Source organism: Podarcis liolepis (genome assembly GCF_965112155.1).
Source record: "Podarcis liolepis genome assembly, chromosome: 9".
NCBI classification, from domain to species: domain Eukaryota; kingdom Metazoa; phylum Chordata; class Lepidosauria; order Squamata; family Lacertidae; genus Podarcis; species Podarcis liolepis.
The window spans coordinates 28,061,080-28,087,720 of record NC_139564.1 but is presented as its reverse complement, the minus strand read 5'-3'; the positions used below and the strand labels follow the sequence as shown (position 1 = coordinate 28,087,720).

The following is a 26,641-nucleotide window of genomic DNA, read 5'->3' as shown; positions in this document are numbered from 1 at the left end:
CATGTAACTTGCTAAGTGACGGTTATCTGGATGTGTAAGTTTAATCACGGATTGATTTCTTGCAATGAAATTAGTTTATTTGTGTTTTTTTTGGTATTACATTTTAGTGCAGTTATCTGGGGAGCTGAAGCAAGAAAATAGCATTCAGCATTATTCACATGAAGGGAAATGCCAGAAACAACAACTGTAAGAGATTAGCCTTCCCCAAGCCCATTGGAGGATCGATTAAGCACCTCTTCAACCATTTTATACTTTCTTTGTTTTCATCTTGGAAAATGCACATTCTAGCATGGAAAACTGTGTGTTGAAGGTATGTTTATTTTCTGAAGAAGAAGGGGAAAAAACCCTGCTGGAAATACTTAATTCCTTTATCTGTTCAAAGTTGGAGCTAATAGTACTGTTTTCTCAGGAGAGGAGGGTGGGGGCTTCAAAATGTGGGTTTTAAAAAAATACTAATCGAGTTGTCCAAGTGTTCAGTTTGATTAATTTCCCATCAGTGGGAGTCCAGAATGTGTAATTCACACGGCATCTGTAGTGTCAGAATTTCTTACAAAGCGTCCAAATTATAGACCAAAGGGAGACGCTTCTACCAAAAATGATAAAACTAGGGTCATTAAAATACTTTGTGATTAAGATTGACAAAAGAGACCCTGAAGCGGGGAACGGATAGGGATGAATATTGTTTTTGTCTCTAGTTTCAAAATCAAAATGAAAAACAAGCAGTGCCTGTAGGTGATGAAAGAGGGTCCAAGCAGCATTTTATGTCATAGGATTGAATTCTGCAGTCCTTCTGAAACAACATTCATGTTACTAGAGTTTCATGCCCTCTGCATTCAGCAGGTCCATTATTCTTATATCTTGTCCTTTTCCTAAATTGGTAAGAACTCCAGAATGTCCTCCTGCAACAGATCTGTTATGGTTGCTAGTGCTGTTTCCATTGCTGTTGGTAGGAAAGTAGTTCACTAGTTGTGCTGTGCTAAATATATATATGTCAGTCCTTTCATGTTCACACAGGCAGTTTTTTCTTATATGTGCTTTCTCACTCTTACAAAAAAGCAAAGGTAGCTGTTTTTACCCTTAAGAAAAAGTTCCAAAAGCCACATTACTAAAATGTGGGCTCTCTCCAGTTCTTCCTTTTCCAATCTTAAATTCAGTTCTCCAGGTTATTGCAGCAATTTTAGATTTAAAAAAACAACAAGAACACGAAAATGTTTCAGTGTCTTAGTGCAGATTTATCCTAATGAACATATTTTTGTCTGCAGTTTTGACTGGTGTACGCATTTTTACTGGAAGGGTCATCAAAGGCTGGAAACAGGGTGGGTCTGAGTCATACTTTACAGCTGACTGTCCCTTGTTTGAAGGAGCTGTCCAAATGTCATCTGTTTGAAGGCCCATGAACTAGAAGGGCTGTCCAGTGGAAGTCTGGTTTAAAGAATGTTAAGAAGGGAGAGCATCCAGGGCCCCGGAAGATGCCCTTCAAACCTGGGCAGTAGTATGAGCAGGCACACAAGTCACCTGGTCGCAGCCTTCCCCATCATGGTGAGATGCTAAATGTTTTCTATTTCTGTTTAAAGTACAGTAAGCTCGCAACTTAACTCACATTTTATTTCTGTGCATTCAGCTTTACGTGCTTGGCATTTTAAAAAACAATTAAAAGGGGAGAGGCATCCAGAAAAAAACACTTTGGCAGCACCACCTGCCATTGCACCCTATGTGTTTTGACCAGGCATCCCCAAACTTGGCCCTCCAGAGGTTTTGGGACTATAATTCCCATCACCCCTGACCACTGGTCCTGTTAGCAAGGGACGATGGGAGTTGTAGTCCCAAAACATCTGGAGGGATGAGTTTGGGGGTGCCTGGTTTTGACTTTAGGCGTGATCCCTGGAACATAACCCCTACATCCGTTGAGGGCTTACTGTGTAGTGATTAGATTTCAGAGAAACCCTTACTATTTGTGGACGTTCATGCACTCATAATTTCAGCCCTGTGGTCTGGGGACAACAGATGAATAACAAAAGTTGATCCAGTGAGCCCTTATGGGTGGCAAAGAGATTTACCATATTTTTTGCTCTATAAGACTCACTTTTTCCCTCCTAAAAAGTAAGGGGAAATGTGTGTGTGTGTTATGGAGCAAATGCAGGCTGCGCAGCTGTCCCAGAAGCCAGAACAGCAAGAGGGATCGCTGCACAGTGAAAGCAGCAATCCCTCTTGCTGTTCTGGCTTCTGAGATTCAGAATATTTTTTTTCTTGTTTTCCCCCTCCAAAAACTAGGTGCATCTTGTGATCTGGTGTGTCTTATAGAGTGAAAAATACGGTATATTGCAAGGCTGGACAGACAAACACCATCCACTACTCATCAGTCTGAAGATCTTTCTTACATTTGAATGCATGGTTCCCCACTCTAAATCAAAGTTTTAAAAGTGATCCACAATGGAAATAAATTTACTTTCTTCTATATATTATTGTGGGCCACTAAGAATACTATTACCATTTGTTTGTTTGTTTGTTTGTTTGTTTGTTTGCTATAATGACTAGATCAAACATTACAGTGGTGCCTCACAAGATGAAAATAATCCGTTCCGCGAGTCTCTTCGTCTAGCGGTTTTTTCGTCTTGCGAAGCAACCCTATTAGCGGCTTAGCGGATTAGCGCTATTAGCGGCTTAGCGGCTATTAAAGGCTTAGCGGCTTAGCGGCTAAAAGGCTATTAGCGGCTTAGCGGCTTAGAAAAGGGGGGGGTGGAAAAAAATCGGAACACTCGCAAGACGTTTTCGTCTTGCGAAGCAAGCCCATAGGGAAATTCGTCTTGCGAAGCAGCTCAAAAATGGAAAACCCTTTCATCTAGCGGGTTTTCCGTCTTGCGAGGCATTCGTCTTGCGGGGCACCACTGTACAACCTTCTAGAATCACATACATGTTAACCGCCCCATAAAAAATGGGACATTCCATTTCCCCACTCCCACCCCCAGAGCACAACAGCCATTTTGGACACATTTGGGGGGGCATGATTTAACGTGGCACTCCAAAACACATTTTGGGGTGCCATGCCTGAAAAAGCGCTTTGTCTTGGTCCGCAATCTCATGCAGGTCACATGACTCGCATGGGAGTGCAGACCCGAAAGATGGTGTTCTATGATTTGAGCTGCTTTACATTGGAGGGTATGGAATCAGTCCAGTGAGAAAGACTGTCTATAGAATGCTTCCTTCCACTTCTGAGCCTCGTGCAGCTTAGACTATTGGTGACCACAGAATCTGTGGCTACTGTGACTCTGCAAGGATCTATTTCCATTACATGCAGACAGGAAAAGATTATCCATTTGGACCCAAGTTTAATGTGCTACAGAGGTTATATTCCTCTTCTATAAAGCCTTCGTCTGCTGTAGGTTAAAGTGCCTGAGACATTTTAAACACTTTTAGTATATTCTTATAAAGTTGGTTAATGGCTCCGTGAGACAAGGGTGAAGTAATACAGGATGAAGTAATGCTAAATGTGGTCTAACGAGTAACAGAAGAAATCAGATGTGGTGCTCTTAATCCAACCGTCTTCTTTTTAAGTGCTGTTGCCAAAATGAAATTGTGACAGAGAAGTCCCGATGACAAATTCTAACAAACACATGGTAGGGAATATTCAAAAAAGTAAAAGACTATCATCATTCTAAACTTTGTAGTCTCTGAATGTTCTCCATAGCTCATTACAGTGGTACCTCAGGTTACATACGTTTCAGGTTATATACGCTTCAGGTTACAGACTCTGCTAACCCAGAAATATTACCTCGGGTTAAGAACGTTGCTTCAGGATGAGAACAGAAATCGTGCTCCGGCGGCGCGGCAGCAGCAGGAGGCCCCATTAGCTAAAGTGGTGCTTCAGGTTAAGAACAGTTTCAGGTTAAGAACGGACCTCCGGAACGAATTAAGTACTTAACCTGAGGTACCACTGTATTTTAGTAACAACTTTTTTGGGGGGTGCTGTTTTACGATGTACCTATGAAAAGTGCCACGAACAGTGAATTGAGTGCTATTTTTCTAGAAAAAAAGGTGCCAGATCTCACCATGAGCACCTACCTTGCTCTCTTAGAATGGCAATGGTGCCATAACCCACTTGATAGGTGCTGGAAATGAGTTCTGGCGAGTTCTGGCTGAAACAGAGCCCTGAGTGAATGTATAATATAAATTAAGGACCAGATGAAATATTGCTCATGATACCTGAAGCAAATGAAAGAGGGCTTCTGAGGCCCATTTCTCTGCTCAAATTATCAGCCTCTTCTTGCTGTTTTTCATTAAAATAAATAAATCCAGAGACTGTTCCACATGTCTAATGGGTAACACGCAATTTGGCCCTTGGTATCAGAATGAAGATGCTATGCAGAAACCTGAAGCTGTCTTCTTAAATTCCTATCAATGCATTGCATGCAAAAGAAGCAGAGAATTAAGACAAAACCTAGCCAGCTCTTGCTGTCTTGAACATCCTTGCCAACGGTCAGACAATTTGACCCTAGACCAATTGCCAAGGGCTATCTTTGAGACCATTTTGCTTCTCCATTTAGAATGAATAAATCTTGTTGCCATTTTTTATCACCATGTTGCTAGCTGCATTGCGAGTTCACATCCAAATGAAGCACAAAAACCAACACAATGATTTCCTAAATAGGGCAAGAGCATTGCCATAGCATCAGACCAGCTGTGCCTGTGAATACACAGAACTTTTGTTTTTTCTGGGCTTTGCCAACCCCACATGGATACCCGAACATACCATAATTGGGTTACTGGCAATGTGGCGTGCGTGGGTGGGTGGGTGCATGATGCACTCTTGGAAAAACTAAACTATTTTTTAAATGGTATGACCTGACCTGAGGATGAGTGACTGCAGAGTTCATTAGCATTAGTATTACAGAAAGGTTGTTCAGATACTGCAAATGAGACATTGGCAACAGTGTTCTTGATTGTTGCGGTTGTTGTTTTTAACTTACTGCATTTCCCCCAGAAAGGGTAAATCTGGCTTAAACAGGGGAAAATATGGGCTGTTACTTTGAGGCCAGAGTGAGCTGGTTTATTTCGTGAAAAAGATGCAAGCACAAGGAGCATCAGTTCCACAATACAGTGGTACCTCGGGTTAAGTACTTAATTTGTTCCAGAGGTCCATTCTTAACCTGAAACTGTTCTTAACCTGAAGCACCACTTTAGTTAGTGGGGCCTCCTGCTGCTGCTGTGCTGCTGGAGCACGATTTCTGTTCTCATTCTGAAGCAAAGTTCTTAACCTGAAGCACTATTTCTGGGTTAGCGGAGTCTGTAACCTGAGGCGTATGTAACCTGAAGCGTATGTGACCCGAGGTACCACTGTAAACTTTAACTCCCACTTGGAAGCACCTTGAAATGAATCTTTTTATTCTTTGAAGATAGAAATCTTAGGGGTTTGGAGTCAAATCTCCCAATTTCAGTGTCTATTGTATGGCTTGAAACTCTCAATAGATGCTGCTATTGACTGTCAGCTGTGGGCCCATTCTGATATTACCTGGGTGGTACTGGAGCTGTTGCACTGGACTAGGATGCATGGAATGAGTCTGTGGCACACTTTCTTCCCTTGCCAACTTCACCCCAGATTCAGGAGTCACAAAGTTTGGTTGGAGAAGAAAGAAGACCCATTAAAATAAATGCACTTAAGTGACTTAAATCCATTGATTCCAATGGCTCTACTATGTGCATGACTAATGTTGGATATCACCTAGTACCTGGAATTACATCCTAAGCCATTGCAATTCAGGGCTGAAACCTTAGTGTTTTGCAGGAATCAAAAGAGGCGTATTTTTACCGTGGAAGATGTCCAGGAGGCAATTTAGAGTTGTTCACTGCTAGGAGCTAGCAGAGTTTTCTCCAAATAATTGCTTTCAGTATATATAAAAAGTAGTAACAACCGGTCATAAAAGATGCAGGGCCAAGTCCTGTGTTCTTCGACCCAATTCTTCCTCAGCATACATCTGTCTTAAAAACCAACAGGAACTATGCAATTGGTTTTAACAAGTACAACATAATACCCTAAGGGGACAATGTTTTCCATGGGATGAACTCATTCTGCTCTCTCGGAAATAATGAGATACTGACCGTATTATAGAACTGACACTAGGCAGGCCAGCAGCTGGAGTAACAGAAGGGAGTGCACATCAATTTGTCTCGCTCACAAGAATAAGTCTGCAGTATCTACCTTTTAATGTTAGCATGGACCTATGAACATTTATGGCTGAAAAAGTCACCACATGAGGATTTTTCCTCCCACTTTCCTGCGGTGATACTTCTTTTGAACTTGCCACCAGGATTCCTATATAAATATCACCTGAAGCAGGTTAGGCTTTTTGCTCAGTTTTCAGAGGAGCAAGTGGGATGATGAAATCAGTATCTCCCAACACAGCAACGTGGTTATCATATGGCCCTAAATGTATGCTTTTGCCAGCCTACGCTATGAATGTGGGGATGATAGGAGTTAAAAAGTGCAGGTCTGATCCTTGGGGGGCTCCATTTTCTACATCTCTTCATTCAGAGAACTGTCCATTTATTCATACTCTCTGCTTCGTGCTATTTAAAACTGATTCCTGATTCACAAGAGGGCATCTCTTATTCCACAACTGCTCAGTGGCCATAGAGGTCAGCTAAGAATTGGCATGGGTTAAAGGCACCTAAGAAGACTGGAAGAAGGGCATTGTAAAAGGACTGCTGCTGAGAATGATACTCTAAACACCTGCAAATTTGGGGTTGTTGCCAGGTGTGTTTAATCTGTGTGATGTATTATCTAAAGATTCTCTGGCATTTTTATAATCTCATATGGTACAGCACAGCTTGTTGGGAGTCTGCTCATCATACAGAGGCCTTGTGTCTTGGTTTCTAAACTTCACGCTACAAATCAGAAACAAGAGCAAGTATTTTAAGAAGTTTAACAGGAAATCCCAGAATGGCCACTTACCCTGATCCAGGGTGAGCAGCAGTTGTAGCCCCTTGTGGCTACCTGCCTTACTCCAGGAAGTGAAATCCTTTTTTCTTGGCTGGTCATTAGATCATTCCCCAGCTAGCCACAGTGGATAGAAGGAAAGCCTACCAAAACCCATACATTCAAACTGCCTAATCAGGGGCAAGCTGCTAGGTGGAGCCAGGGTGGCAGACCATGGTGCAGAAGTCTTCACTCTGGTCTGCTGCCTGCACATCAAAACCAGCTGCACTTGTTGAACACAACACAGCTGGGCAAAAAGTAACCCTCCCATTATGCTATCCATGCATGTTTAGTGTGAACAAGAAAGGAATGTAATCCTCACAAAGTTAAAAAGCAAATAATGCTTTAGTAAACTAGTGAATCAGAGCCAGTGAGGGTGTAGTGGTTAGAGTGTCAGACTACCTGGGAGACCAGGGTTCCAATCTCTACTCAGCCACGAAACTCACTGGGTGACCTTGGGCCAGTCACTGCCACTTAGTCTACCTACTTCACAGAGTTGTTGTGGGAATTAAATTAGAATAGAGACCTTGTGCTCTGTAGAGTAAAGGGTGGGGTATAAATGCAAATCCTCATCCTCATCCTCATCACAAATGATGGAAGCATCAGAGAGCAATTTGACAATAACCAAAACATCTAACCAGTTCAAAAGAACCGTGAAGAATGGATTGACACACATCAATCCTTTGGCCCTTGTTTCTGTGTTGCTAGGGTGGTAGCACTGAGGTTTCCATGAACTACTTCCCATGCTATTCTGGCAATGTATGCAATAGACATAAGGATGGACGGTGTGTTTCCTTCCATGCCAGTGCCATCAGCCTCCAGTACAGCTTTTGAAGAGGAGATTATAGGTCAGGAAAAGGTCACAGCAGAAACAGTTCAACATCCCCCTGCTATCTCAATCAATAGATGTTCGTGGCCACCTTAAAGTTGTTTTTTTTAAAAAAAATTCCTTATAGAGCTGATCACAATTTCCTGATGAAAATCCCCACCCCAGCTCTCATAAGCATGCTCACCCGGAGCATATGTGGTTTGGTCAATGTGAACCTCCCCAAATATAGAAAAGAAAGGAAAAGTGAAAAACCTAAGGCCACCCTTCAGATAAATGGATTCTGAAACTACAACCCCAAATACAAACACCAGAGATAGAGTGGAATGCATAGGAAAAAGCATGCCCAGTTATGTCCCATATATCTCTCTGATTTTGCTTTGCAAGCTCTTTATTTAAAGTGATTTTTTTTCCAGTATACTATATTTCTTTCCAGATGACTACTCCCAAGATGTTGGCAGTTATACTCTCAACATTAGTGTCTGTTGCTCCTCCAATCTCAAACAGTTTAAACAAAACAGAGCAAAAGTATCCAAGGTTTTTGGAAATTATTAAGCTTAGCAGATCTTTAACTAGGATGTTTCTTACAATAAACACAGTATCCCACCCAAGTGCATGTGAATCAATAGCAAGCACAAGCCAAAGGCACAATCCTTTTCCTATGGGAGCCCCACTGAAATGGAAAGGTGATGTACACAAGTACATTTACTCTCCTTTTTACTTCAATGGGATTCCCAATGTATTGTGCCTAAGATTGCCTGAATGGCAAGCTGATCTAAGAAAGTAACATGCAGGGTGGGGACCATTATGGTAGAGCAAAAATGGGAAGCCCATCACTCTCTGCATATTTCCCATAATTCCCATCAACCCAGCAAGCACAACCAATGGTCATGGATGATGGGTATTGTAGTCCAACAACATCTGGAAGACACCAGGTACTTTTAAAATAATTTACCAGCAGGCGTACTTTAGCAGGCATTCACAGAATAATAATGCAATTGTTGCTTTCTGGGAACAGATTCTAATGATTCTGAAGGAAGCCTTAGCCTCTCATTCAGGATGTACCAATCATTGCAGATCAGTCAGACACCTCAATATTTTGACTTTCTTTCACTACATACATAAAATCCATCACACAGAGATACAATTTCAGATTTTCTGTGTGGGTGGGGAAGAGGTGCAATGTCCAAATGCATTGCAAATTAAAATTCTGGGGAAAACCCATGTACTTTCCGGATACGTGTTGTGATTATTTTCTTTATATCTCATAGTAACAATAACCAGTTCAAGCAGTCATGCACTCATTTTTAAAACAACAACAAAGTATCAGTTTCCTTACTTAACAAAACCACCCCTGTCGCATCTGGATTAAATCTCACTTTATTACACCACATCCAGCCATCACAGACTTCAGACACTAGTTCAGGGTTTCTACTGCATCCCTGGAGTTGGATGGAAAGGAACGGGAGAGTTCAGTAGCGCAAGCATACTGAAGAATTGTACTCCAAATCTCTGAACAAACACCCCCAGCAGTTTCATGTAGATGTTAAATGGCATGGAAAACAAGATAGAACCCTGTGGGAACCCATAGCCTAATAGCCATGGGACTGAATTGTAGCCCTCCAACACCACACTAACAAAGCCAGCTGGGTAATGCTTTCCCTGTCTAGCCTCAGAACAAGTTGTCCACCAGGGTGGTCAAGACAATGCCATCCCTAAAGCCAGGCTCAAATATAGTTTATTAAGGATCAAGAAAATCAGTATCATCCAGATATATCTGGAGCTGATTACTGCCATATGCTTAACAACCACTTTGCCCCAAAATTGTATGTTAGACACAGGTCAGTAATTCTCCAGGAGCTAAAGAAGGCTTCTTTGAGAGAATTCCTTAACAAGCTTCCTTGTATCTTGGTTTTCTCTGCGGAAGCATTCATAATCTCCTCTACCCATCCAGCTATTCTGTCTCTGATTACTTCAATAAACCAGAATGACCAAGAGTTAAGAAAACAGGTGGTCACCTTCACAACTCCAGGGATCTTTTCAACAAGCTAAAGATGAAAGATAACCATAGGAAGAAGATGGACAGAAGAGACCACATACCGCCTGATGGTGGGGAGTAATGGTTGTGGTCCACCGTGGCCACAGCAGGTTGAAACATCCTCCTGGCTTTGGTGTGGCTAGTGGAGGATATTGCTTCCTCCTCCACTGGCTGAACTGATTGCTGGGGCTCACCTGTAGTTGTAGCCCATCACGGGTGAGTGATGGGGCATGTTTGGGTCCAGTCTCTGGATGTAAAAGCCAGCCACACCCAGGCCTTGGCCTCAGCCATTGTTGGATTCCTCCCCCCCCCACTCTTTATACACTCTTTATAGTGGGCAGGACTTTGCCAAATCAACCAGTAGTTGGGTTGGTTGACTGATGCACACCCAATGCCCAAAGCACTGTTTTGTGGGTGTGACAGCCACCATTTCCCCTCCATAATTCTCTTGAGCAATGCTGATTCTGGAACATTATGGAGAATGCAAAAGGTTGGCCATGTTGCCAGCAAACCTATTCCCCACCTTAGGGAGGAAAAAAGAAGTTGTGCTGTTGCAGCTATTACTGCTAATGGTAAGCCCCAACTCTGCGAAACCATCCCTCTATGGAAATTCATTGGGATGGCCCATTCTGTTTCTCTGCCTACAAGTATGTGAAGAATTTCAAGACACCATTTGTGCATGGGTCTAGTTTGTTTGGGCTGGTCATGAGATTTCTTCCTCTGTCAGTTTTATCCCAACTGTTTTATCACCACCAGAAAACACAGAAGCTTTTACAAGTGTGAGAGGTTGTTTAAGAGTAACTGTGTCAGCTGCCTGAGTCTGGAACATTTCCCCTTTCCTGAGATTAAGCAGGGTTTTGAGGGAAGCGCAAGTTATGGCAGCAGGAAACTCCACCAAAGCCACCTGGGATCTAGTTGGATCCATCTAGCTAAGGTTGTTACTGTATTAGAAGATAACATAGTCTGAGGTGGGGAATTGTATCCAGCTGGTGGCATGGGCCCAGAACTGGCCTGCCCTCAATGACCCACTTTTGACAAGTCATATAATGTCAGGGGACAAAACATTAAAGGAAGAACTGAGCATACATGCTAGGTGTGCTCCCAATCTTTCCTTTGCAGTCCCACCTTTAAGTCAGGACTTCAAAGGAAGCTTATTTTTTTGCAGTTGCAGCTTGAATTCAATTTGCAGCTGCAAAGATTCCTGCTAGATTCCTGGGGCTTGCGTACAGAACTGAATGCATGTCTTCCTTCCACCTCAAAAAGGAGCTCTAGAGTGGACCCAATCCCTGCAGGTCTTGCATTTAACACTGAATTTAAACATAAGATGAACCTCAGGCCAATGGCTTGCCTAGTCCAGCATCCTGTTCTCACACAAGTTGCCTCTGAGAAGCCAACAAGCAAAAGAAACACTCTCCCCTCCCTTAGTTCCCAGAAACTGGTATTCAGAAGCATTGTTGACTCTAGCTATGGAGGTAAAACATAGCCATTGTGGCTAGTAATAGCCGTCTCCTCCCCAGATTTGCCTAAGCCTCTTTTAAAGCCACAGTTTAACAATTCAAGTATGCACCTAACCCACAAACTATTATCTGTTACTTGCATGTAGGGCATTGCCATGTTTAGTCCAGGTGGGCTGCTCCAGCACCCCTTCTTTGTCCTCCAGTGTATACATGTTGCACATGTTTGTTTGCAATGAACCCCAAAGGCATGAGCTGCTGCTCAGTACAGAGGTAAGTCACATGATTTGAAAATTCCTGGGTGTCCCAATTGCATGGTATGCCTAATTTGCATTACATGAATAATGTGTGGCTAGGATGCTTATCTTTCCTCATATGCAACAGAAACATACGTTGCGTGATTAAAATTCTGATTCTATGCCTTTATTCTGCACTCCTCATGAGGACAACTGGCTCTTCGGAAGATGCATCACACATCTTACTGTACAGTTTTATAAACAGAGTGCATTAGCATGACGTAAATATATTATCACGGGTGGGAATCAAATGCAGAACATGACATGTAGTGTTTTACATCGAGGGTCTAAGGAAGCCACGGGGCGAGGGCAGATGCATGCTGCAATATCTTAGCTCAGCTGGATGTGTAACCGTAAACATTGTGTGCTTATTTACTGCTCTCTGTAGTTTTACACGCCTGGGCTTCTAAAAGCTTGTCTCACCCCCTGGATCAGCAGAGCTGTAAAAAACAATAAAAATGAATGCAGGATTTCATTTGAGAAGGAGCAGAATTTTCTCCAGCACAGCTAAGACCGGTATCTGGAACATTTACTCCACCTTGGCTGTTGCTGCTACAGAGAAGTTCATATTACCATGTTGCCTTAAAACAGTTTGAGATTTTCCTCCTTGGAGAAAGAGCTGCCTTTCAGTAATCTGGGGTCTGTTTTATTAAAATCCTATCTGAACTCTGTGCAGCTATGGTCCTCAAATGAGTCATACAATAACAATTCCCAGTTTGTAGCCAGTTCTCCAGAGAGGCAGAAGAAAAACGAAGCTGTTTCCTTTTAAGGGAATCAGATCTGTTTGCTGTGATAAACTTCTCTCCAGTCCTATTTGAAGACATTCTCCATAGCCCAAGAGCTGATAGTTACAAAACCACCAACCTCCTTTTATTTGGAAGATAAACACGCATTAAGAGCAGAGAGCTTTGCTGAACATGCTCCGCTACCATGTACATCTATGCAATGACTGATACAAGAGTGCTACATATTATATAGCATTATAGAAATTAGGACATAACCTGGAAAGTTTGTTTTAGCCACTTGAAAACTTTAAAAAGCGAATAACGTTCCAAGTTCACACAAGCACATGATGTTGTCTGCAGCACAAGAGTCCTGTTCATGCATTACTAGTGTGTAGGGCCTAATTATGTGGACCATGGAGTGAGGCTCCACTTCTAGCTTTCCCCCAATATCATGGCTTCGTCATTCAGCAGCAAGTGCTATCCCAGCTTTCCTGGAATCCGCATGTAGCATAGCAAGGCAAATGCCAGGAACCATAAGCTTGATAGTGTCCATCTCTGTTGATTCCAGCTTACTTGGTTTTTAAAGACTTTTTAAAAAAAAAGCATCCTGAAGAGAAGCTTCTGACAAGGCAGTAGCCATCATCTGCCTTGCCTACACCTCAGCTGGTATCAGGCATAGAGTCCTCAGATGATGAATCAGACACCCCACAGCTCCAGGGCCCTCTGAATGCTGAGGATTCCCTTGAGCGGTAAGGTTGCCAGACCTTCAGGGGTGGCCTGGAGTCTCCAGATGGCAAGTAGAGGGTTGAGAGTATTCTTCTCATGAGTATGGGGCCTACTTGTGAGCAATGATAGTTCACTGCCAACAGCTGTAATTTTGGAGGCCAGAGTATATGAGGTGTCCAGACCCTTCAAGTGTCCCTATTTTCCAGGGACTGTCCCAGATTTACAGAAGCTGTCCCGGTTTCTGATTTGATCCCAGAATGTCCTGCTTTTTCTTAGGATGTCCCTATTTTTATCGGAGAATTCTTTGAGGGTATGGAAGTCTAGTTTTGCTACCCTGCTACCTTGCAACCTACTTGAATCTCTGTGACATTGACCTTGAACTGTTGCCTGATTTTGTCTTTGAATCATATTTGGACCTAGACTGATTCTTTCTGCTTGACCCTTGGTTTCTTTGGGCTGTGATCGCCATGGTGAGTACTTAGGTGAAGTCCTCCTGCAACTGGGACTCTTGCTTCTGAGGGCATCTCCCACAGTGTGGCATCATCATAGTTTCCCATGATGCCTCTGAGTCCCAATTGAGGGACCAAGGGAATTCTGGTGAAACTAATATGACGGTGGCTTCAGCTTCCTCACACCAGTGCTTCTCTTTGGCATGCAGGCCACTGTCCATCCCTGCCGTTGCTCACTACTGGTGCCAACCCTACTGTCCCTTGCAACCTTGCAGGGAAGAAGAAGAAGAAGAAGAGTTTGGATTTGATATCCCGCCTTTCACTCCCCTTCAGGAGTCTCAAAGCGGCTAACATTCTCCTTTCCCTTCCTCCCCCACAACAAACACTCTGTGAGGTGAGTGGGGCTGAGAGACTTCACAGAAGTGTGACTGGCCCAAGGTCACCCAGCAGCTGCATGTGGAGGAGCGGAGACACGAACCCGGTTTCCCAGATTACGTGACTACCACTCTTAACCACTACACCACACTGGCTCTCAATACACACTGGGAACTCAATAGGATGGTGTAGCCCAGGGCATCCTCATACCTGGCACCACGGTTGGCACATAGCTTCATTGTTTAAAACAGAATCTCCCTGGAGCTGTATAAATATTTGTGGCTCCCCCTCCCCCATGTGACATGACTGGTGGAAAATTGCTTGAGTTCACTTCTAGTTGTCGCAAGGAGATGGACAACTACTATGGAACGTCCTTCTCTCCTTGGCCTGGTTCCATTAAAAACAATGAACCTGCTTTCACACCCAGGAAAGTCAGTGTTCCACTGCTGGAAACCAGGACACTGCAGAGTCACAAAATGAACAGTGATTGCTTCCTTCAGCACTAAATTTAATATTTATTATATTGGAATGTTGCTTTTTTTAGAGTTACAATCATTAAATATGTAAAATGATTTGAAACAGCCTAAGGTACTTAGTTTTTTCTTTTTCTTGTTAGCTATTTTTCTGCTTTGGCAAATAACTGAATTCTTGCACACCAACCTGCAGCATGCTAATTAATTAGTCAACGTTGCTTAATCTCCCTGCAAACAACTAAAAATGGATAAAAAGTTTGTCTGGAAGCAATTTTGCTGAGTGAAGAGTGCATCTCTCTCTCCATTGGTGTGTTATTGCATGCCATCATCATTACTTGCATCTCAAGTTAACTCTGGTGAAGGTAGTCATGAATATTTCCTTTGTGCCAGATCATCAAGATTAAGGATGGACAAAACAAGCTGAAAGCTTGCTTCATTTTCAGAACTGCTAAAACACAGACCTCTACAAGGCGTTTCACTGACAGAGATTAAGGAAATAGCAGCTATAAAAACAAAACAAAACAAAATCCCTTGTAGTATTTCCCTTTAGATCTGAGCTCCACAGGGCACACCAACCCCCAGGAGGAGGTCAAATACATCAGAACGGAATTAAACAGGAAATGGATTTGGCTACATCTTCTCCCTGTCATATACACAGGGCTACCCCACAATATACTTGGTGAAAAAGAAAAATAATCCAGAGAAAAAGGCCGACATTGACACAAGGTATTTGTCTTGGGAATAATGTCTGACACTGGCTAGTCAGAGTTAGTTTTTCAAAAACAAAAAAGTTTGCTTTTTATTTAATACAACAAATAACTATGAAGAAAATTAAAAGGAAAAGAGGAGAACTGGTATCAAACTTCACTGAAGCAGGTAAATCAAACAGGTCTGTGGTCATTGGATATGAATATGGGAATCATTGGTTCAAATCCTGCTAATTCATGACAATTACTATGTGGCTTTTGACAAGTCACATAAGCCCCTTTGGGATGTACTGGAGGGACAACTATGTTTTCAATGAATGCATGTAGGCCATGATGGAGGAATTGTTTGGCGGGATCTGTTCCCTATGCAGCATGCATCTCTTCGCAACTCTGCAATTGGCCTACATGTAAAGGCCCCTCTCCTTGTACACCAAGTTTCCTAATCCCACTAATATGCGTATGGGCAAATTTAAGGGTGGGGGAGACATTAGAGTCAGTTTGCATTTAAAGGCAAACCTACCTAGTTTGCACTTTCTGAAGAAATATGTACAGCTATCTTTTGACACAAACATTCACCTGAATTTTGCAGTGGGATTTTTTTCAGCCATGCAATGTGTACAAAATACATAAACTAATGTAAAGTGAGCATATCAATGCATATGTTTCTGAAAGTCGTGTAGAAAAATCCATTCAATTCAATAAAATATGTTTCGCACGCAAAAGTGTGTGTATTAGGAGAAATTTGCATTAAAATACTGACAAATTTTCATGAGGGCTTAGTTTTTTTATACATCACTAGCTGATGTGGAAATATGAAGAACTGAAGTTAATATGGGGGAAAGGAGAAACTGAGATTGACAGATTCGCTCACCCCTAGGCATATTGCAAATGCAATTTAAAAACCAGTGATAAAGCCATTTTGCTGGTCTAAAAAATAATAATAATGTGCAGTGCAGTGCATGGGAGACAGATCTTGCCAGTCTATCCCTATATATTAGTCTCCAACTCCAAATATCTGAAGGAGCTTAACTCACGCTACATGCAGACTTCAGTTTAAAGCTGCAACCCTGTGCATGTTACCTGTGAATAAGTCCCATTGCACCCAAAGGGACTTACAGTTTTTCTGAATAGACATGTGTAGCTTTGCACTGTAATACCTACTTTCTAGGAAGACTGGAGGTGCTAGTCCTGAGGGGAGAGCTGGTGGCAAAGGATTTCTAACACACAATTCTCAATACTTTACCAAACTATTGACCCCAGAATCAACTTATTTGGTGGGCACCATGGCAGTTAAATTGACATAAATCTAGGTGTGAGGAGATCCTACACAAAGTTTTCTTTAGTGGGGTTCATCCTCCACCCATGGGTCCACGTAGGCTTAATATGGTGGCACTGGTGGGCTAGGATAGTTCAAAATCCATGCGTTCAAATCCCTAAGCCACAATTTTGGGCATTATTTCTTTGCAGGGCAGTCCTAAGCACATTTACGCAGAGGTACGTATTACTTAGTTCAATGGGAGTTGCACCCTAGAACTTCAAATTGCAGCCTTAGTTTAGATTTCTTTACAGATGTGTTTGTTTTTCCTTCCCTTTTAACACAGCCACAGCATTATCAGATATATTAAACTGTGGACATTCATCTAGTACATTACAATCTTGCACCATCTTTATGCAGGGCCAGGGTGAGTAGCTGGGATTCTTTGCCATGACCCATTGCTGAAGTTTGTCCTGGCCCTTCTATACATTTTCCCCACTAGTCCAGGCTTCCTCAACCTCAGCCCTCCAGATGTTTTTGGCCTACAACTCCTATGATCCCTAGCTAGCAGGACCAGTGGTCAGGGATGATGGGAACTGTAGTCTCAAAACATCTGGAGGGCCGAGGTTAAGGAAGCCTGCTCTAGTCAAACACTCCAATCGGTACCAGGCAGCTGGATTAAGCTTTCATTTTAATGTCTCACAATGCCCGAACATGGGGTTGTACTGAGGCTACCATGGGAATTTAAAGTGGTAGCTAGACCCATATTTTAGAATCCAAATAGAACTTAGAGCATATGAACAATCCATAAAACATTTCAACACACACTGGAACATTTCTGAATAAGTCATAAATTTATGAGAGCAATGTCAATAGAACCAGGCAATGAACAATAGGCAACAAACATATTTAAAGCCATAAAGTAGTATCCTAAAGTTAAAATGTATTTATCAGTCAAAGTTACATTTCATTTTATTAATGATTTTCGCAAAAACTGGTCTGATGACAGCAACCATTAGCCTTGCTATTGTGTTCAAAGTATCAAATTTCTAAGTAGGAATCTAACATATGGTGTCACTTTTTGTCTCCAGATTACCAGTCATGTATGCTTTCATAAATGGCCTCAACTGTTGTGGCATTATCTTCATTAATCTAATTCTGAGGAACAGTCCATTCCAACACTCTCAGCTGTAAAAACTACAAAAGTCAGCTCAGCTTTCTCCAGGAAACAGACTTTAAAGGACTGGATAGCCTTTAAACAGATGTCAGAAGTAATTACCATTGTAAATGAAAATAAAGTTAAGATGTGTGCCGTTTCCTGTTCCTTTTATTATTTTGACCTGAAACTTACCTTTCCCTTATAGAGCTGCATAGAATCATTAATAAAATATTTGTGTTCAACAAGGGAATTCTTTTCCAAAAGTTTATGTGCCGCCAATGTATAATAATCAATCTTCTATAGCTCCATTCTTATAAACTTTCTGCTTCTTTATGTGTAGTTGTCTGAGACTCAGGGCTGCTAATTCTAGTGTTACTCTGCTTAATGGCATACAAGGAAATGGATGGAAAATGGCTGGTTTATGATTCTTGTAACCTAAGAACTGTCAGGTGTTCCAACCAGTTAGGTGACCTTCCCAAATGGGCACTCCACCAGTCTCTCACTAAAGCCAATGGCAAAATCCCCACGGGTCTGAACGGCACTGTTCCAGATTGTGCTGACTGTTGCTCCTGTCCTGAGGTAGCTATCCTGGAGTTTGCTATCAGGGCTGTAGATTCTAGCTAGGGTACATGAATAAACAGGCTCCATGGTTGTCCTGTTTCCCATGATCACATGCACCAATCAGATAGGCACTAGCTCAGCAACAACCAGCGTGATCAAGGAGTCACTCTCCTAATGATGGAGTCACTGTGGAGTCACTCTCCTAATAATGGTATTGCTGCAGTTTACCAGGATGGGTCTAAGGCATGGCTGGCAGTGACAAGGTCATGGCTGCGTGGGTATACTTATCTTATTGGAACCCCAAAACTATTGGTATGGTCCATTAGCATTTTATACAGTACACAAAACATGTGACCATTGTTCAAGAAGGACCACGTAAATGTTCTGCATTTATAAGAAATTGTGTCCTTTTTAGTATTGCAGCCCCCATACTTTGGAACTCCCTATTGACATCAGGCAGGTGCTTTCACTATCTCTTTTTGGTGCCGTCTAGAAACATCTTTGTCTATCCAAGCATGTTGAATGCTGGCATGTCTTTTAATCTGGTTTTTAGCTTGTCATTTGTTTCATTCATTCATTCATTCATCATCCAACCCATCTGGCTGGGATGCCCCAGCCACTTTTAAATAGTTGGGTTTTTTACTGATTTTTATTATTATTACTCTTTTTGTAAACTGGGTTTGAGGTTTCATTACAATCAAGCAGTAAATAAACAAACAAATGATATGTGAAATGAAGGGGATTTATTGTGATATTGTGATATTACTTCAAAACTATTGGTTAAAGTTTAAAAATCACTACAGGTTTATTTCTTATTTTATTAATCCCCTTTTTTTATCTTGCTCTTCATAGGACCATGCACCCATCTATCCAATTTTATTCTTCCTTCAACAAACCCGTAAGGTAGGGAATGCTTTCTTTGCTATCTTCTACTATAATTTATAGGACATATTATGCCCAAAGGCTCTATAGATATGTATATGCCTAGGACTGGGATTTGGCAATTGTGTTTGTGTAGTTTTCAAGTTCAACAAAGACTTCACCTAGAAGTCCCAAATTCAGCTGAATTCTGCCACAATTTCCATCTACAGAAGCGTCCTCTGTCTCTGATCATACGACCTAACCGAGCAACAATGGCGAAAGCCAAGTGTTTGATCTGATTTAAGCAGTCGGCTGATGTTTTATTTTTAGTGTCACCTAGTGGTACCAACTGTATGTTTTTGTTAATTGTGTTCAAGAGGGCTTTTTTCTAGGCCAGCTATGCAAATCAAAATCTGATGAAAACAGCAAGTGAGGGGCAAACAAGAGATGCATGCAATATGTCTTTGTTCTCAGTTACTATTTCAATGCCTTGTTTGTTCAAATAAAGGACAAGGATTAGTGTCTCCCCCAAACCTCAAACTAATTATTGCACTGTGCCCGGTTCTTTCTAAAGATTTCGCCACGTCACTTCTCATTAGATTATTTTATAATGCACCCAAGTTGGTTTTAACAATGGCCACAATAGAGGAAGGTCTGTTACGCTTTCCCCACTGAAGAGTAATGTAGGTCTGAATTTCAAACCACTCTTTTAGCCAAAATTGTTCCCATGAGACACTGAAAACCGCAAGAGCCACTCAGCAGCCAATCCACCCAAAGTTCTTTTCCTATTGTTAATATTATTTCCAGCAGCCTTCCCTGGCCGGATACTCTTCAGATAGTTTGGACTACAGCTCCCAGAATCTCCAGCTGTTGGCCACAGTAGCTGGAGCTGATGGGAGTTGGGAGTCCAAAGCATCTGAAGGGCACCAGATTAGGTAATGCTGTTTGACCATTAAAAACTGAAACTGCAAGCAAACATTCATTCAGTCACAAGTATTACTACTTCAGTACTCAGTCTGCTTGAGTATTCCATCCTTAAATTCCATCTGTAATGCTAACAGGGAAGTTATTCCAGGAGTTATTAAATGTGGACTTGAGATATCCAACCCTCAGTTAAGGGTGTACACTTGGTTGGATTAAAACATTATGTTGATCCATGGTTCTATTTATTTATACCCCACTATTTTCCCTGAAAGGAACTCACCCTTCCTACAAGTAGCTGGGGAGAGAATTTAAAGAGCCTTTGCTTTCACATCTAGCAGTTAACAGCATCATCTGATTAACACCAACTTTACCTTTGGACAAATAAAATAACTGGCTAATTTCAAGCAAGTTTTCGTCAAACAGTAGTTTCCAAAGCTGGCTTGCTGAAACTATAGTTAGTGCTAACCACGGTTCTCAGTTCAGACTACACAGTTAACTAAAAGTGGAAACGCAACATTCCAAACTCTCTTGGCTACATGGGAAGGGATGAAGGGAAGGTGGAGCTCTCATGCCCAGGAGAAGGCTTGGTTTCTTTATGTTGCCCTAAACCATGTGACTTCCAAATGTGGTCTTTATATTGTAGTGTAGGGGTGGCTAAACATTATACTGTGGGTTCCATGGCCAATGGTCAAGGATGAGAGGAACAGTAGTCTAACAACATTTGGAAGGCCATCGGTTCACTAGCCTTGTTGTAGTGAAACCAGAGATAACTACAGAAGGAATTGACCTATATTGCAACTTACAGTATATTTTCACAAGTCTTCACATTCAAAACCTTAATCACAAGGCATATGATCCATCCCCAAAAGATGAATGAATGAAGAAGCAGTCCATCAGGATGGACACAATAGAATAGAACTCTGCTGGGCACTTTGCCGACCAACATTCCCAAGCATGTGGTCTCATGAATCATGGAGATGAATCATGACCCAGGTGTTTTCAGAAGTTACTTTACCCTTGCTTATGCATAAGATACAGACTTCAAATTACAGCTTGTTCATTGCATTTGTTCTTATGTAATAGCAAGCTAAAATGTACACTCGTATACTGATCTAGTGCCATCTTTTTACTACTGTCCTAGAAGACAGCTAAATTATTATTATTTTCTTGCCTGGGACTTGATTTCCCTCCTAGTTTCATTAGCCATGAAATTATTCTTGCCTTCCAGATTATTTCCATATGCTTTTAAAAACCGGGCCAATTAAATTTGGCAGCTAGCCTTTGAAGCAAGTGATACAAAAGTGAATGTCATGCAGAAAAAAGAACCCAACAAATGTAATGACAAACATGAATCATTTCAGTTACCCAAATTTGGACTGTAAATCTTCCATCCTGGTTCAGAATAATAGACTGGCCTAACCAGAAAGGTTTATTCCAATCTAGTCCATGCACAGTAAACTAGAATGAATGGATTTAATCCACATTTACCCCATTGATTTAGTGACCTCAGCTGGCCCAAATATTGTGGAGTCTGAATACTTTGGATTTACTCCATTATGGACTGGGATATTTGAATGCAAAGATCTCTCAAGGTGGTAGTAGGACAATATTCATTTAGAAAGGCCAGTAGTTGCTTCCATCTTGACACTATGACTCAGTTTGGACAGCTCTCATAACAAGCCTGAGAGGAACATTAGGGTGTGAGAGGATGCCTGGTCAAAGGTCACTCAGTGAGCTTCATGGCTATTTCAACTCTAGTCCTGTTCCTAACTAGGTATATTTACTACACATATTGAATAGATTTGGCCCTATTAAGACTCTATCTTTGATTGCTATGTGCACCTTTTAAAAAGTTTATATATCCTTTATTTTATTTCTTCACACTCTCACATGTCTGTTTGGATACAAATATGTTTCCATTGGCTGCCGCACAGTTAACTAGCATTGCATTAGCATGATTGCTTATTTGGTACAATGCCCAAAAGACAGATGAGTTTACACGAGAAGAAGAAAAACTGCTCATTGTTAAGGGTAACACAAAGATTAGATAATGGCTGTCAAAAAACAACAACCCTCAATATGATGTGCACAACTGTCATAGGAACACTATTGTTCATATAAAACTGCTCTTTCATTTATTTATCTTTTATTCTTACATGGCTTGGAATTTCTTCAAATAAACATTTTAACACCTTCAGAGTAGGTACAACCCAGAGGTATATTATTTAGACCTGTGAGTTAGAACTTTGCTACACTCTTGCCTCCTTTCCATACATACTACTGCCAGAGTGGAAGCCACTTTCCCATGATTTAACCTCATCACAGGAGGGCACTTGTGTATATTCTAGCCACAGAGCTGGGTTGGATCATGTGGGTCTTTCCCATGTGATCAGTTTAATGGTCTATCAGGTTCTGACCATTATCCATGATGGCTGGGAGGGGATCAACATTTGAAAGGCCACAGCTTCCCAAACCCTGGTCTAAATCAAATGCTTGGGTCCTTATCCCAGTGTGCATATATCCAGGAGGACAGAAGAGGGGAGAGAAAAACAGATTGAAGCACTTCAAGAAGTTTTCAGTGCAGGGCAGGCCTGGGACCCTATAATTCCATATAACAGCCTAGATGTTAGAACAGGATACTTAGAAGGTTTGCTGAGTCACTAGTTCTCTTGGGAAATCTCAATATCAGAACATACTGGAAGTTTGGCAGTCTTCCCTCTCCCTCATAGGCAAATAGTATGCTGGGAAAGATTAGAACCCAAGAGAGTCCCATGACTATCATGGATTTTTGTGTGTGAGAGGGTTGCTTCAAACAAGCCCCCTTTTCCCAAGCTTGCTATTTTTTAAACAAGAAATTAAAAGCATTTCATCTCATTTGTTTTATATTACAGCCTATGGCTCAGGCCAATAGTGTTTAGATCAGTCGACAAAAAGAGGACAGCAAAGTGAAGCACTGAACTGGAGTGGAGCTGGGAATCACTTGAGGAGATTCTAATATTCTATCAAAATGCTATTCTCCCTTTTTTCTTGCTTTTATTTCTTTGTTTGCATGCAGCCAAAAATGACAAAGGGTTGGATCCAGAGTTGCGCTTTTGGTGGAGTTATCTTTTAGTGGAGGCTCTTTTTTGTGTGTGTCAATTTCTTCTTTCCTCCGTATCCCTCTGGAAAAGTTTTCCAGAGGGCTGGGAGGTGCTCTAGAGCAGGTCTGGGACTCTGTAGAGGGAAGGGGAGATTGCAATTTATTTACTGTATTTATAACAAACTTTTAAATCTAAGGAACTCAAGGTGGAATACATGGTTCTGACCCACCACATTTGATCCCCACAACAATCCTGTGAAGTAGGTTAGGATAAGATGAGAAGCAGTGACTGGCCCAAGGTCACCCAGCGAGCTTCATGGGCAAGTGGGGAGTTGAAGAGGTCCTAGTCCAAAGCCTTAACCACCATACTACACTGGCTCACATTAGCAAGAAGCATCTCCCTACTCCCTTCTTCCAGTGAGTAGCCTCTGCTAGATCTCAGTGCCTTCAAATCAGCAGCCATTTTGGACTCGAGTGGATGAACCTATCAATTTTCTGTTCTCTCTTTTTTTTCATTTTCCCAATCTTAAATTTTAAAAAATCTTTTATAAATTCTTCAGCATTTTAGTGTGGATTTCTCCGAGTAAATACACTTGTATGTGGCTTTTAACAAATATGCAGTTTTGCAAGCAATTTTCCATAATGCTTTGCATTTCTGCATGTTATTTTCACTAATATGTGCATTTTTGTACATTTTCTTGGCTGGAGATTGCCAAATTGGGGAGATCGTAACTTTCGAGTGATGGTTGTATTTCAGTTCGCTTAGTGTTTCAGAAAGTGCAGATTTGCTAAATTCACCTGTGAATGTGAAATGCATCTTATTTCTCCATCAACACTAGTTTGAGCCCAATCCAAAATTGAATGCACCTTGAAGATTAAGACGTTTATTATGGTCTAAGCTTTAGTGTGCTATAGTTTATTTCACTCAACTGTTGATTCCACAGTTTTCAATGAAATGATACCACCAAGTACAATTGCTGAGTAGCCTCCCATTCATTTCAGAGTGTTTTCTCCAAATATACTTTTGAAACACTTTTTCATGCAATAGGTACATGATTCTATGGAATTCACTGCCACAATTTGTGGTCATCTAAGACATTAGCTTAATTACTATTTAAATATTATTATTTTTTTGGGATTTGGTGTACATATGAAGAATCGTCCTTGAAAAGACTATGAGGTGTGCTCACTAAGAAACACATCCATGTAAAGAAGCAGTATTGCCTCCAAAAAGCAAAGGGAAAGAACAGAGGGTGGCTACCTTGTGAGTTCCCACAAGGCTGATATCAGAAAATAAATGCTGGTCTAAATGGATAATGGTTTGATCCAGAATGGCAATTGTTACATCCCTAGTGATAGGAATAATAGAACACAAAATAACCAGTTATGTTTGCACTGGATAAAATTGAATGTATGCAACTTCCTACCTCATAATGAAGTCCCAAGGATGCAATATCTTTGTTTCTTATCCCTCAGATCTGATTATCCCGTTGCATAGATTCTTGTTTCACTTTTAGACTGTGGTCCCCCACCACAATCTATTTTATTTAAATAGTTTCTATTGCTTTCTCTCACCAAAGTTTCACTAGGTGGCAGGATTCTGCTATCTCTTGCAAAGCAGCAGCTACATTCAAGACATGGGAAGCTTTTCTCTCTCAAAAAGAAATCTACTAGTATGTTACCAGAATGTTTAATAATCAAATATCATGATACATGCATATGATATTTGTGCATATGAACTGCCTAGAACCACTGTTTAAGAAAAAGCTAGTGTCTTTTTTGTATAGAGTGAGGCAATGTTCTTTACAAACAGAGGAAAACTTTTAAAACATAATCTTATACTTCCAAGTTATTTTGCTTAACAGGGCTGAACAAAGTTGTCTTGATCATCGCATCCATTTTAAACAGGCATCATATTCTTAGTTACCTGTTTAGAAGAACTAGAAGACAATGAAAGTTCCTCATTCTCTTTTCCTTTCTTATTGAAACATAATCTTATGCATGTTTACTCAGAAGTAAATTTGATTGAATTAAATAATGCTTGATCCTAAGTGAAGTCATGCAGTATATTTGTCTCACTGAATTCACTCAACTTGCTCCAAAATTAGTTTAGATAGCATTGTCATTTCCTTCTAAGTAAATATGCATAGGATAGGGCTGCCTCAGCCTACCTATTTCTTCAAGTTAAGATGTTCTGATTTATAGTAAGTAATCCAAAATTAAATCTAAAACTTACTCTCTCAAGCATTATGGACATAGAAGTGTCGTATTCAATGGTAAACACAAGTTGCTCCCCAAACACAATAAAATGGCACCCTAAGTAATTCTCAGATTCTTTTTTTTAAAGAGTTCTAAAACATGATTCCCCCCCCCAATACAAAACTCCTGAAAATGCAGAAGATTTCAGAGTAACTTCTCACATGATCCATAATGCAGATCACAAATCTCCTACAAATTATTAAATATACATCAGGACATAAGCAGCATCTCATAAAAGCAATTCAGGCTGGTGTGAGGCTGATAAATATTAAGCAACAGTTTCATCAACATGCTTTCCAAGATTCCTCAAAACGGTAAGCACATTTTCTCTCTCGCAGCCATACATTCGTTCCTTTGCCAAGAAGACTAGAAGGAAAGTGTCACAAATCTCTCATCAAAGGAGGGCTTGCTAGTTGAAGTCCCAGAGTCCTAACTGTACAGAGTTCTTTCAACACCATTCAGCAAGTTCAACAGGAGCTAAAAGCCATCAGCATCTCATAGGACTTGAGTATTTTTGTTCAAGGCAGGGGGAAACCTTTGCACTTTGATCGACATAAGAAACTTTCAGAAATGTTAGCTTTTTAAAATTAAACTCAACTACTTAAGAATACACTTGAGAATTCCATTAACCCAAACCTAAATCTGGAGCCGGAATATAACCTTCATCAGGATTTCTCAACTAGACATACTAACCCCTCTCCCAAGGAAACAAAACATCCTGCAGATACTTTCCTTTTCACAAAACATTGATAAAGACATTCTCACCATCCTACCTTGGCAATCTGCAAAGGCTGCTTTTCTTCCTTGCCACCTTGAAGTCTAAAGCCCCAGGGTGCTCCTCCAGTCATGGTGATGCAGATATAATCCCCAGTACCCATGTTTTTTTTCCTTGGGGAGGTTAGGCAGTATTCATTTGCAGAAGTAATTTGAGGTGGGGGGAAAGAGAGAGAAATCCTAGATGCTGTGGATGTTCACTGAACTTGAAGCTTGCTTTCCCGTTTGGTGTTAGAAAGGGAGAGAGAGAAAGAGGCGCAAGCTCACTCCTGCTGACACTGCCTGCACACTGCACTCTGTAGCATAGTCATTGACTGAGAGCGAGGGAGTTTTCCCGGATCGAGGGAACAGCCCACTCTTTCGTCAGTTGGCTGTGCTCAGCCCACCTTCATGGCAAAGCAAAATGATGTCAAGGAAGCACAAGCAAAAGGGACTATTTGACCATGAGGCAGAAAAGGCTATATTTAAACCCAAGAGCATTTGCCCATGACAACTAAATCAAAACAGCAGAGACGAGGACTTGTAAATCTCCCCCAGGCAGAGAGTTTACTTTTGTAAATGTTACCAGGCTTGTTAAGTTACAATCGCAGCACGTTTTGTATTCTCCTAATCCAAACAAAGTGTGTGTATATATATTGGGAAGAGATGGGTTCACCCCCACCGCCCTCTTCTCTTATATACACTTTATTGAAATGTCCCACTGAGAATGGAGTAGCAACAATGCTATTCA

The 26,641-nt window shown here is 41.2% G+C and overlaps 1 protein-coding gene across 2 annotated transcripts in view; it reads right to left on the bottom strand.

Annotated features, from left to right (window-relative positions):
- The window catches only part of SYNPO2 (synaptopodin 2), a 96,304-nt gene extending 70,093 nt beyond the window's left edge, over positions 1-26,211 (bottom strand). Inside the window, exon 1 of one of the 2 annotated variants that reach the window (XR_014515980.1) lies at positions 25,911-26,211. Coding sequence is in view for 1 of the 2 variants with exons in the window: in XM_083460269.1 (XP_083316395.1) it covers positions 25,911-26,015 (105 nt within the window). In the remaining variant the exon portion in view is untranslated. The remainder of the gene's footprint in view (positions 1-25,910) is intronic. The other variant, XM_083460269.1, reaches the window with a different exon arrangement.
- Positions 26,212-26,641: the final 430 nt, after the last annotated feature.